Below are 13,847 nucleotides of genomic sequence, written 5' to 3' on the forward strand. Positions count from 1 at the left end.
AGAGATGGACTAAGAGGATACATGTCTCAGAAGTAGAGAGAGCAAGAGCACCGCGAAAGAGATAGAAGGATGAAGTGAAAAAGGATTAGGGTAATCGTAGCCTTACCATGTAGGAGGGTCTGAGGTGTGCATGGGATAGAGTGAACTGGAGTGATGTGGTATACAGGGGGCAACGTACGCTTAATGGGATGAAACAGTCCATATGAAACGATCAGAGGAAACCGCAGAAAGTATGTGGGAGGTGCCACACAGCCCTCTGTTATTTCCCCTGACCGTTTCATATGCCCTAGTTCAATCCACTGAGAGCTCGTCGCCCCCTGCTTGACACATCACTCTAATTCATTCTATCCCGTGCATAGCTTATAACCTTCAGGTATGTGTAGGTTCTTGATACTGAAAATCTTTTCCACTCTATCCTTCCATCGCCAATTCTGTCTCCTCCCTTTCACTTCTTACCCATTTAACTTTCTTGTCAACCTCTCGTCACTCATCCTCTCTGTATGTCCAAACCATTTCAGTACATCGCCATCACCTCTCTCAACCATAACAATATTAATTAAGTAATAATAATAATAATAATAATAATAATAATAATAATAATAACAATAGTAATAATGATAATGTCTCACTAGATGCAACAAAATTCTGAATACAATAAAAGAAAATACTCATAAGAAAGGCAGTAAGGCCTATGTAATAAGGGGGTAATGGTAGGGGGTTAGACAGCCATCCTGTACACCAACCCTGGTCTTGTAGCGATCTGTACGACCTCACCTGAGCTCGATACAGTTGTGGTGCCGAACTACAATTTGTGGACAAGGGATCTCCAGTGGCAAGAGATGACGGTGGCGGGAATGGTGCAGGAGCTTCTTTCCGAGCTGACGGATGAGGTGCAGGTGATGATGGGTGGGGAGAGGTGGGATGAACAGTGAGAGACCAAGGATGATCCTGCACTCCAATTTCTGCAACCCTTCTGTATGGTGGATGACGAGGAAGACCTGACGGAGGAGGCAGAGATGAGTTTAGCAGGAAGGACAGTCGGGGAGGTGTTTCTCCAAGTTCAGGTGCACGGAGTCCAAAGTGTCTTGAACAGAGGGATGATGCAGTCGCGTTCCTTCCAATACCAAGATAAAACAATAGGAATATCGACTGTAATCCTTCATTCAAACCACAGAAACTAACAAGTGACATTCAAACAACAGAAGTATTTACTCCCAAGTCAATATTTCTTCCTTAAGATCCTTCTCCGTCCTCGCGACGCTTCCCACCCGGAGGCGGGAAACACATGACCGGTGCCCGGCCAGATGCCTCGTAAGGAAACCAATTCAAACTCTACGGGGGAAGCACAAGAAGGAGCACCAACATACACAACATGAAACAAGTGATGGCAGTTCAACTTTCCCACTAATGTTACACTGTTGAGAGACAGGGTAAAATCCGGATCAGTCAGTAACGGGTTAAGAGGTGCGAGGTCGGCGGTGGTTCTGCCCCGAGTGTGGGATATAAGGAGGGTGAGGAAGGCACAAGACAGCAGAGCTCGGCCGGCAGCCACACCGTCCACTACACACCATGGCCCTCTGGACTAGCTTGGTAATGCTCACCACAAATGTTGACGCATAAGACCCACTTCTTTCCAACTGACCAACATTGACTCCTGCTTAATGACTCCCTCACCACCGACCTATCTTGACTTTTAACTGTGAAGAACGGAGTGAAGAACTCGTAATTATTGCTTATAGTTACATTCAATACAATGATTTTTCACGTCTGATTCTAATACAACAGATTTATCTCTTGTCTTCGTTAACACTAGCAAAGGTCTGGACTACCCAGTTCCACACTGTACTCTTACCTTTACTTCAAGTGTCTATGCAATTGAAAATTCATTTCAGAAGAAACACATAATTATACAAGTATTCTAAATGCATAAGTGTTTGACCACAATATCTAGTTAGTATTATTCATATATTTGGTGTAATAGCGAAAGTTGTCTCTGTTGCAGGCGCTGTTGTCCGCATTAGCGGTTAGCGCGCTGAGTTTGCCTCAGCCCGACGAAAGTGCCTACAAGATTCCCCAAGTTGGAACTGGACGGCGTTCCCAGTACTACGTCCTCCATAAGGACGGAACCTTCAAGTACGGCTACGATACTGGCGAGGGAGCCTTCGAAAGAGCTCGTTCACCTCGAGTTGGTAAGGTAGATGGTGACTTCGGCTACACTGATCCTGACGGCAATAATGTCTATCTTCAGTACCAAGCTGACGAAGGGGGTTTCGTAGCCAAGGGTGACCACATACCTGCCCCACACCCGGACTTCGCTGCAGCTCACGCGGCAGCTCGAGCTCGCCCACCTTTCGTAGATCCTCTCGCCGATCCCACAGCTGACGCTTCCTATGGATTCCAGTTCGCCGAGGGTGGACAGGCACGCGCCGAGCAGAGTGACTCAGACGGCAATGTGCGTGGCTCTTACACCTACACTGACGAGGAAGGTCGCACACGAACCTACACATACACTGCCGGCCGTGGTACTGGTTTTGTCATCGAGGGCGACGATCTTCCACAAGCACCAGAGGCTCCCGGGGCCACTCCAGCTGCAACACGACTCTCATCTTCTGCCGGCCGGTTCTCTGCCTCCAGCGCTACCGGAACAACATCCTCCACACGACCTTCACAAACTTCTGCTACTCCTTCTACAACCTTCAGAGCTTCTGCAGCCTCACGACCTTCATCAACACCCTTCAGTGCCACACCAGGTTCCCCTGTTGGAACAGGAGACCTTCTTCAAGACCCTTCGGTGCCACTCCTGGTTCCCCTGCAGGAGCAGGAAGACCTTCATCAACCCCCTTCGGTGCCACTCCAGGTTCCCTTGCAGGAACAGGAAGACCTTCACCAACCCCCTTCAGTGCCACATCAGGTTCCCCTGTTGGAACAGGAGGACCTTCTTCAAGACCCTTCGGTGCCACTCCTGGTTCCCCTGCAGGAGCAGGAAGACCTTCATCAACCCCCTTCGGTGCCACTCCAGGTTCCCCTGTAGGAACAGGAAGACCTTCTTCAAGACCCTTCGGTGCCACTCCAGGTTCCCCTGTAGGAACAGGAAGACCTTCTTCAAGACCCTTCGGTGCCACTCCAGGTTCCCCTGCAGGAGCAGTATCTTACCAGCGAAGTGGCGCACAATCTGATGCATCTTACTCATTTGCCTACGACGCCGGTGACCACTCACGGTCCGAGTCTGCCGATGCTGACCTCAATGTTGAGGGACAGTTTTCTTTCGTGGCTGACGACGGTGTCACAAGAAAAGTCACATATGAAGCTGGTAGTGACACGGGATTCCTGGCTGAGGGAGACCATCTTCCTCAAGCACCACAGTCACCCGTCGGCTCTCAGACTACATCACCCAGCTTGTCAAGACCACAAACCTCTTTCCGTAGTCCAGCAGCAGCCCGCACACCCTCCTTCCCTGACACTCCTGCAGGCTCTCCCACTCCTTCCTTCCCAGGCACTTCCGCAGGCTTCCCTACTACTTCTTACCGTGGCACTCCCGCAGGCGCGCGCCCTTCCTCTTTCCCTGGTACTCCCGCAGGCTCCCCCACTTCTTCCTTCCCAGGCACTCCTGCAGGTGCCAGCCCTTCCTCCTTCTCTGGCACTCCTGCAGGTTTTCCCACTCCTTCCTTCTCTGGCACTCCCACAGGTGCCCGCCCTTCCTCCTTCTCTGGCACTCCCGCCGGCGCTCGCCCTTCCTCCTTCTCTGGCACTCCTACAGGCGCCCGTCCTTCCTCCTTCTCTGGCACTCCTGCAGGCTCCCCCACTCCTTCCTTCTCTGGCACTCCCGCAGGTGCCAGCCCTTCCTCCTTCTCTGGCACTCCTGCAGGTGCCAGCCCTTCCTCCTTCTCTGGAACTCCTGCCGGCGCCCCAACTCCTTCCTTCCCTGGCACTCCTGCAGGCGCCAGCCCTTCCTCCTTCTCTTCACGTCCCTTAACGCGTCAACAGGGCCAACCATTTGAACCTGCCAACACTCGTAGCCAACTTTCACCAGATGGTAGTTACTCCTTTGCCTACGAGACGTCCAGTCACTCACGAGCAGAGTCTGGCGACAAAGACAACAATGTTGTGGGAGACTTTGATTTTGTTGCCGATGATGGACAGCGACGAGCTATTCAGTATGAAGCAAGTTCCGCCACAGGATTCATCGCCGAGGGTGCGCACATTCCTGTAGGACCAAAGGTTCCTGGGGCGCCGTCTGGCCAGCCTACAGGAAGAATAGTTCCAGTTCAGGAAGTTCCCTTTATCGACCCTCTCGCTGACTCCAGTGCCGATGCCTCCTACGACTTCGCCTTTGATTCGGAGCAGTATTCCCGCACAGAGACCGCTGACGCCGACGGCAACGTTCAAGGTACCTACACAGTCGTGGACGATGACGGAACGCGTCGCACCTACCGCTTCCGGGCCGGCGAGGGCGTCGGCTTTGAAACCGAGCAAGTTTCATCTTCTCGAGGTCCTCCTCCATCTCGGCCTGCATCAGCCACCTTCCGTGGCGCAGCGTCCACCGGACAGGTGGCTGCTCCATCTTCTCCAGGTGCTCGTCCTTCATCTGGGCCTGCGTCAGCCACCTTCCGTGGCGTAGCGTCCCCCGGGCAAGCTGCAACATCTTCCACCACATTCTCTAGCCAGACGGGCGCCGCCTTCGCTACTTCTGCCGCGTCGTCCGCCTTCTCAACCGCGTCAGCAGGCTCCAGGCTGGACGCCTCCTCCAACATTAAACTCCATCAGTACGGTGCCTCCGAGAACTGTGACAAATCTGGGTATGTTCTAACCTTTGATTAACCAGGTGAACAAGACATCAGGTGACCCGTCGCTACTTGACGTCTCGGGAGGCTCTTCGTGTGAACTGGTCAAAAAATATATATGTAAGGTGTTGTTCTGCAGGATCCAATGGATGTACATACACATTTATAAGCGGGATAAATGTATTTTACATTAAGTCTCTGCATGCTTTAAGGGAGAGACATTTGTTTTACAACAAGCAATGTAAAAGAATTAAAAAAAAAAAAGAGTGTGAGGCAATAAAGTCTGTCATTATCCACAACATCACGTCCATGCGAACGTCTTCACTCGAACTCCACATGATGTCATCAGGTAGAACACGTAGGAGGAGACGCATACCGTTAGCAAGTGTCTTCCTGACCTTTCTCTACCCCAGATGCCATGTGAACCATGCGTCTGTCAGTCGCCAGCTTCCTGGTCAGTCTTCACTCGTTCCCTCCCTCCTATCCTCATGTTTACTTCAACTTTCAAAAGCGTCTTTTCCTCTTCTTTCCAGCGATCTCATTCTAGGACGTCCTACTGGACATCTTCCTTTATGGGTCAGCAAACGTACTTCTTGAACTGTCATGGAAACACACACACATACACACACACACACAAGAGGGTGAATACAGTGTGTCTACCTCCACTTTATCAATCACCATCACGTTCACTTCGGAGGAAGACACCACGAAACTCTCATCACCTCCACTACATCCTCGACACACCTAAATTCACTTGACCATCAACAAGCGCTTCTTCACTACACCACGAGCCTTCAGGATCGGAGACCTTGGTGTCGGATCGATCTTCGGCACATCTTCCTCTCTACGACACCGCTTCTTCACTACACCACGAGCCTTCAGGATCGGAGACCATGGTGTCGGATCGATCTTCGGCACATCTTCCTCTCTACGACACCGCTTCTTCACTATACCCTCCATGTCTCCGACTCTCACTCGACAGTTCCCGATTAGGGCCAGGGCTTGGTCCTCGTCCTCACCCTGATGGGTAAGGGTCAAGTGCATTTCTCGATCGACAACCTTTATCAACCACAACTCTTCCATACCACTAGATGCACTTACCAACCTTTGACTAAAGGCATTTTCGTGAGACCCATGACACATCTGTCCTTTGACCTGACCCTTACAGGTCAAGACAATGGCTCTGGTTTGGTGAAGAAGCATTTGACCTTAACCTACCCAGGGTCATTTCAAACGCAACTTTACTACACCAGGTTAGGCTGCGGACTGGTGGGAAAGTCACCAGGGTCAGGCTGCGGACTGGTGGGAAAGTCACCAGGGTCAGGGCTGCGGCGCAACTGGTGGGAAAGTCACCAGGGTCAGGGCTGCGGACTGGTGGGAAAGTCACCAGGGTCAGGCTGCGGACTGGTGGGAAAGTCACCAGGGTCAGGCTGCGGACTGGTGGGAAAGTCACCAGGGTCAGGGCTGCGGACTGGTGGGAAAGTCACCAGGGTCAGGCTGCGGACTGGTGGGAAAGTCACCAGGGTCAGGCTGCGGACTGGTGGGAAAGTCACCAGGGTCAGGGCTGCGGACTGGTGGGAAAGTCGCCCGGTTAGGCTGCGGACTGGTGGGAAAGTCACCAAGGTCAGGGCTGCGGACTGGTGGGAAAGTCGCCCGGTTAGGCTGCGGACTGGTGGGAAAGTCACCAGGGTCAGGGCTGCGAACTGGTGGGAAAGTCACCAGGGTCAGGGCTGCGGACTGGTGGGAAAGTAAGCAAACGAATCATGACAAATGCAATCTCTATCCCTTGTACAGAGGGAGCCTTAGAGACTTGCAAACTCAGGATGCACCAGTGACCTCACGCTGACCCTGCATCTCAGGATGCACCAGCGACCTCACGCTGACCCTGGCACAGGACTGAGCGGTGAAAACAGTGCAAGGAAACATACCGTGAGCAGTGGACATTCGATAACACTGCTCGCATGGAGAGTATACGGCAACACAGTCTTAATGCAAGCACGGACATGCACTTTCAAAGGAAAATTATCAGAAAGAGACACTTGTGAAGCAATCGATCAAGGAAAACATCAGGGCCAGATAAGACTATGAATGTGAATCTAAAAAAAAAATCTCCATACAAACGAACTCATTGATGAAAGCCAATCACATGGATGCGTCATAACTTCTTTCAACCAGTCAACGTGAAATAAAATACAGCATAACATCGCCTTTCAACAAATCAAAGCGAATCATTACACTTTTCAACCAATCTGAGAAGCATTACTTTTCCCTACGCCTCGCTCATATAACAGTTTGTTATGTGCCGTTCCCAGTGTATAACTCTTAATAATGAATTAATACTTACAATCAAACTTCCAATACTCATAAAATACGTGAACTGAAATAGTAAATCAGGACATAGATATTAGACGGAGGAAATGCCTGTCAGATATCACGTCTTTCAATACAATGACTTAATAATGGAGTCATTTTTTTTTCAACTTCCATAATGGAACAATATAAAACATAATTCACACTGATATAGAAAAAAATATTATAAACCACGTGTGTCTGAAGGAGGTTTAACACGGGCGTCAGACCCAACCATGTAAACATAATTAGCTTCCATTCTCCCGTTGGTCGTCCACCACCTCAGATGAAACAATATCGTTTTAAGTCACCATACACATCACCCGTCATTACCAACCTGTAAATGAGCAGCCTGGTGCCCTGTACGTCAGCAAATGGTTCATTCTGGAGCGTCTTATCAATACTGACAGGAATCCATTTTCGTCATAACCGTATATTGACATGTTCGGCCGCATGGACCGAGCTGTTGCTGGGACTTCTTCTTGCCCACAGAATTAAATTCGTCCAGAGGGATGATGCTAGTGTCTCTGTATTCCAACTTTCCTTCACTAATTCGAATAAAGAATCGGGAGTCCCAGGTGCAGGATAATTTCTCATATTGTTTGGCCATTCGAGCCACGTCCTTCCGCAGTGCTCCAGGTAGTGAATGTAAACAAACTCTTGTTCTCAAATGAGCATTATGAATGTAAACAAAGTTTCAGAAAAAAAAGTTATAGTTCATTTATAATTGGGGTTAATAAAGTTTCTTACATATCAGTAAATATGAGAAAAATTATATTTGCTTTGATTAAACTCTGAATACTGTTTTGACTACGTAACGCCAAACACGAGAAATATCGTGCAAGCTCGCTATGACAAATTGGTGAAATATATTGCGTTTCCATGAAATTTTGGCGGCAATACAATTTCGACAAAAAAATGCCGATAAATGTGTCCGTCCGTGACAGGGTCTGTAGCGGTAACGAAAACGAAGTTCAATATTTACGACATTGACAAGTGGGGGCACTTGCCCCCTTTATTACCCCTAAAAAAATCTCATATGGTATATTCATGGTCATAATTTGTGTTGGTGTTTAAGCAATCAATCTTTAAGTTTGCTCACTTACACTGTAAAAACATTCCTACATCCATGTTTTGCTCTAGAAAATCCTTGAAATCTTTCCATGATTATCCATGTATTATTCTAAAACGTATATCAATGCTCTTGTAATTTTGTCATTTAACTAATTTTCTTACGTGACCTTCCAACAGCAGCAAACATATTCAGTTGGTAACATAGATCAACAGTATTGGTCCCAAATCCGGACCCTGTGGCACTCCATTGGCCAGATGAAAACCCCTTTGAGAAAGGCTATTCCAACATGCTTCCTTAGTTCCCTCCCACAGTAATAATCTATCCAGGTTTTTAATCAGCTTCCCATGCCGAACCGCGTCAAATGCTTTCTGACAGTTCATCCAGCCTTAGTTCCTCATAGAAATCTTAAGAGATCAGTGACACATGACCTCGATTCTTCTCTTTTAAACTATCCGCCATTTCCCGCATTAGCGAGGTAGCGTTAAGAACAGAGGACTGGGCCTTTGTGGAATATCCTCACCTGGCCCCCCTCTGTTCCTTCTTTTGGAAAATTAGAAAAAAGAAAAAAAAAAGTCCCGCGTTAGCGAGGTAGCGCAAGGAAACGGACGAAAGAATGGCCCAACTCACCCACACACACACATATATATATATATATATATATATATATATATATATATATATATATATATATATATACATATATATATATATATATATATATATATATATATATATATATATATATATATACACTCAGGAAGTTTCTCCATAAAAAAGTGAACCACTTCCTTTCTAATCATTTTCCAAAACTTCGTTACAAAGACCGCTTTATAATTCGACGCACTTCCGGTCTCATGTGATTAGTTGTTACAAGGGAAGCTTTAAACTCCTCTTGTTCAGTCTCTTAACCTTGTGTTTACTTATTTTCTTTACTCCGATGCACGTATGCAAACACACACACACACCAGACTTAACAAGATGCCTTTTTACCGATCGGCCCCAATGAGAGGATCAACACCTGGGCTTGCTGTACATCGAATGCCACACTCAGGATTCCAACCCCGACCCAAGGATGGCCTGTGCTGTGTTTGTGATTACATGGGCAGTTTTTTTTTTTTTCACTCTTGTTGCCTCGTATCTAGATTTTTTTTTTTTTTTATACCTCGTCGCTGTCTCCCGCGTTTGCGAGGTAGCGCAGGGAAACAGACGAAAGAAATGGCCCAACCCCCCCCCCCCCCATACTCATGTACATACACACGTCCACACACGCAAATATACATACCTACACAGCTTTCCATGGTTTACCCCAGACGCTTCACATGCCCTGATTCAATCCACCGACAGCACGTCAACCCCTGTATACCACATCGCTCCAATTCACTCTATTCCTTGCCCTCCTTTCACCCTCCTGCATGTTCAGGCCCCGATCACACAAAATCTTTTTCACTCCATCTTTCCACCTCCAATTTGGTCTCCCCCTTCTCCTCGTTCCCTCCACCTCCGACACATATATCCTCTTGGTCAATCTTTCCTCACTCATTCTCTCCATGTGCCCAAACCACTTCAAAACACCCTCTTCTGCTCTCCCAACCACGCTCTTTTTATTTCCACACATCTCTCTTACCCTTACGTTACTTACTCGATCAAACCACCTCACACCACACATTGTCCTCAAACATCTCATTTCCAGCACATCCATCCTCCTGCGCACATCTCTATCCATAGCCCACGCCTCGCAACCATACAACATTGTTGGAACCACTATTCCTTCAAACATACCCATTTTTGCTTTCCGAGATAATGTTCTCGACTTCCACACATTTTTCAAGGCTCCCAAAATTTTCGCCCCCTCCCCCACCCTATGATCCACTTCCGCTTCCATGGTTCCATCCGCTGACAGATCCACTCCCAGATATCTAAAACACTTCACTTCCTCCAGTTTTTCTCCATTCAAACTCACCTCCCAATTGACTTGACCCTCACCCCTACTGTACCTAATAACCTTGCTCTTATTCACATTTACTCTTAACTTTCTTCTTCCACACACTTTACCAAACTCAGTCACCAGCTTCTGCAGTTTCTCACATGAATCAGCCACCAGCGCTGTATCATCAGCGAACAACAACTGACTCACTTCCCAAGCTCTCTCATCCCCAACAGACTTCATACTTGCCCCTCTTTCCAGGACTCTTGCATTTACCTCCCTAACAACCCCATCCATAAACAAATTAAACAACCATGGAGACATCACACACCCCTGCCGCAAACCTACATTCACTGAGAACCAATCACTTTCCTCTCTTCCTACACGTACACATGCCTTACATCCTCGATAAAAACTTTTCACTGCTTCTAACAACTTGCCTCCCACACCATATATTCTTAATACCTTCCACAGAGCATCTCTATCAACTCTATCATATGCCTTCTCCAGATCCATAAATGCTACATACAAATCCATTTGCTTTTCTAAGTATTTCTCACATACATTCTTCAAAGCAAACACCTGATCCACACATCCTCTACCACTTCTGAAACCGCACTGCTCTTCCCCAATCTGATGCTCTGTACATGCCTTCACCCTCTCAATCAATATAAATTGTCAAAGTGGTTAGTTTCTTTACTGACACCTTTAGTGGGTAAGATATCACATTCTAATATCATGAACAATGTAGATTTAGTTAAGCTTAATAATATCAGTTCATTTTGATTTCAACCTTGTTAGCTTTGATGTTTCCTAACTTTTAACAAAAGTTCAAGTTGATGACCTTTTAGAATATTCATGTTTTGGATGATATTCATTTACGTTTCAACGTCTGTTTTCACTGAACTGATAACATTGCGTATAAAAGTGTATTTCAATTCAATGGAGTTTATTATGCTCAAAAATTTGGTATGGCAATGGGTAAACCTTTTTCACCTGTACTAAGTAATATTTATATGGAATTCCTTGAAACAAAATTACTAAAGGATATCTTACCATCTAAAACAATTTGGTTTAGGTATGTTGATGTTTTGTGTTTGGCCAACAAATGAAAATTTGCTAACATTTCTCTCCTTAACAATTTAGTACCTTCCATCAACTTTACTGTAGAAAATGAAAATAATGGTATGTTACAATTTTTAGATTGCATGATCCATAGGCAAGAAAACAAGTTTAAGTTTAGCATATACAGAAAACCAACCAATGTATGCTCATATATCCATTACTACTCATCTCAACATGAGTTAAATTATCATTTCAATCTTATGTTCCTGTGTGTGTATATGTATGTATACGTTGAGATGTATAGGTATGTATATTTGCGTGTGTGGACGTGTATGTATATACATGTCTATGTGGGTGGGTTGGGCCATTCTTTCGTGTGTTTCCTTGCACTACCTCACTAACGCGGGAGACAGCGACAAAGCAAAATAAATAATATATAGATATAAATATAAGTAAAGTTTTTAGATATCTGGGAGTGGATCTGGCAGCGGATGGAACCATGGAAGCGGAAGTGAATCATAGGGTGGGGGAGGGAGAGAAAATTCTGGGAGCATTGAAGAATGTTTGGAAGTCGAGAACATTTTTTATCTCGGAAAGCAAAAATGGCTATGTTTGAAGGAATAGTGGTTCCAACAATGTTGTATGGTTGCGAGGCATGGGCTATGGTTAGAGTTGTGCGTAGGAGGGTGGATCTGCTGGAAATGAGATGTTTGAGGACAATATGTAGTGTGAGGTGGTTTGATCGAGTAAGTAATGTAAGGGTAAGAGAGATATGTGGAAATAAAAAGAGCGTGGTTGAGAAAGCAGAAGAGGGTGTTTTGAAATGGTTTGGGCACATGGAGAGAATGAGTGTGGAAAGATTGACCAAGAGGATATATGTGTCAGAAGTGGAGGGAACGAGAAGTGGGAGACCAAATTGGAGGTGGAAAGATGGAGTGAAAAAGATTTTGAGTGATTGGGGTCTGAACATGCAGGAGGGTGAAAGGCGGGCAAGGAATAGAGTGAATTGGATCGATGTGGTATACCGGGGTCGACGTGCTGTCAATGGATAGAATCAGGGCATGTGAAGCGTCTGGGGTAAACCATGGAAAGTTCTGTGGGGCCTGGATGTGGAAAGGGAGCTGTGGTTTCGGGCATTATTACATGACAGCTAGAGACTGAGTGTGAACGAATGGGGCTTTTGTTGTCTTTTCCTAGCGCTACCTCGCACACATGAGGGGGGAGGGGGATGTTATTCCATGGCGAGGTGGTGATGGGAATAAATAAAGGCAGACAGTATGAATTATGTATATGTGTATATATGTATATGTCTGTGTGTGTATATATATGTGTACATTGAGATGTATAGGTATGTATATTTGCGTGTGGACGTGTATGTATATACATGTGTATGGTGGTGGGTTGGGCCATTTCTTTTGTCTGTTCCCTTGTGCTAACTCGCAAACGCAGGAGACAGCGACAAAGCAAAATAGATAAATAAATATAAATATACATGCATGTACTGCACAAGCTCAGACACAAACCATACTATCCTCTGTGTATGCATGTCACCTGCCTCTGCCTGTATGAGATTACATTGCAAGTGAAAAGTCACCTTTGGAGAGGTCAAGGAACATACTCAAAAAGAGACCACTTTCCCTGCTAAAGAGGTACTGGGTAATACAGGGATTCTTTCTTAAGAAGACGTCTTGGGATATATATGCTCCTGCAGCACAAGTCTACGCTATTTCCAGTAGCAGAGAAAATGGAACCATGGAAGCGGAAGTCACACGGTGAGAAAGTTCTCGGAGCAGTGAGTAATGTACGGAAAATATAGTGGCTATCTGGGTGTATGAGTTTTATACCAAAGTCTTTTCCACCTGTTCCACTTTATTAGGTCTTACATTGTACCAGTTATGTTCTCTTCATTATTTCACGACTTATTTGCAAATATTTTTCATTAAATTCAATCAGCTTCTGATCCAATGATTTTGCTTTAGTGTCGTCTGAAAAGCTCCAGATGAGGCTTTCCTTTCCTTCTTTGTCAATGTCTGCAATTGTTATAATAAAATGAGGCTAGCGCTGTACCCTAAGGCACCTGACATAACATCCTTCTAAGAAGTTGTTCCGTTTCTACCACTTCAGACTGAACCTCCAGTTCATTACTCATTCTTTGATGTTCCCATCTTACCCTTGTTTTGTAGAGCAACTTTCTTGAATGAAATTGTGATTTACTTTATTAAATGCTTTTGCTGTCACGAAAAAATGTCCATTCTTTCTCCTGGGATTAAAATTTCAAGTCATTGTAATTTGCATACTTATTCCAAACACAAATCCATGCTGGTTTGTTTATGTAGCTATTATTCATTAGCTGGTTTAATATACGACCTTTTATCATTGGGTTTTACTTTGTAACGATCAAGATAATTGGTATGTATTCAGATATTTGCTTGGATCATCCTTCATTTACTTGGATTATGTTAGGTTTGATAGAAAAAAAATCATGGCCTAACTCTGAACAATACAAGGTTATCTCCATCTAAATGCATCTATACAAACCTGTCACCCGATACCTTTGATTGCATGCAAAAGGCTCTCTCTTTCAAGCCATTATGGTGGCTAAATATAAGAGTACATGGAGAGTTGAGCAAGTTTCATTATATATATGGATGTG

At 45.7% G+C, this 13,847-nt stretch overlaps 1 protein-coding gene across 1 annotated transcript; it reads left to right on the forward strand.

Annotated features, from left to right (window-relative positions):
- Positions 1-1,465: 1,465 nt before the first annotated feature.
- Positions 1,466-5,054, forward strand: LOC139747025 (uncharacterized). The gene is made up of 3 exons (XM_071658762.1): positions 1,466-1,590; positions 2,003-2,750; positions 3,128-5,054. The coding sequence occupies exons 1-3, from the start codon at positions 1,570-1,572 to the stop codon at positions 4,816-4,818; spliced, it is 2,460 nt and encodes an 819-aa protein (XP_071514863.1). The 5' UTR covers positions 1,466-1,569; the 3' UTR covers positions 4,819-5,054.
- The last annotated feature ends 8,793 nt before the right edge of the window (positions 5,055-13,847 follow it).

This window comes from Panulirus ornatus, chromosome 67, assembly GCF_036320965.1.
Source record: "Panulirus ornatus isolate Po-2019 chromosome 67, ASM3632096v1, whole genome shotgun sequence".
NCBI classification, from domain to species: domain Eukaryota; kingdom Metazoa; phylum Arthropoda; class Malacostraca; order Decapoda; family Palinuridae; genus Panulirus; species Panulirus ornatus.

What these genes read in the sequence shown, in the direction of transcription:
- LOC139747025 (XM_071658762.1), top strand. Translation starts at nt 1,570, where the DNA reads ATGGCCCTCTGGACTAGCTTG. An exon ending in TGGCCCTCTGGACTAGCTTG is followed by an intron (nt 1,591 to 2,002) that starts GTAATGCTCACC and finishes TCTCTGTTGCAG; the next exon opens with GCGCTGTTGTCCGCATTAGC. An exon ending in ACCCTTCAGTGCCACACCAG is followed by an intron (nt 2,751 to 3,127) that starts GTTCCCCTGTTG and finishes GTGCCACTCCAG; the next exon opens with GTTCCCCTGCAGGAGCAGTA.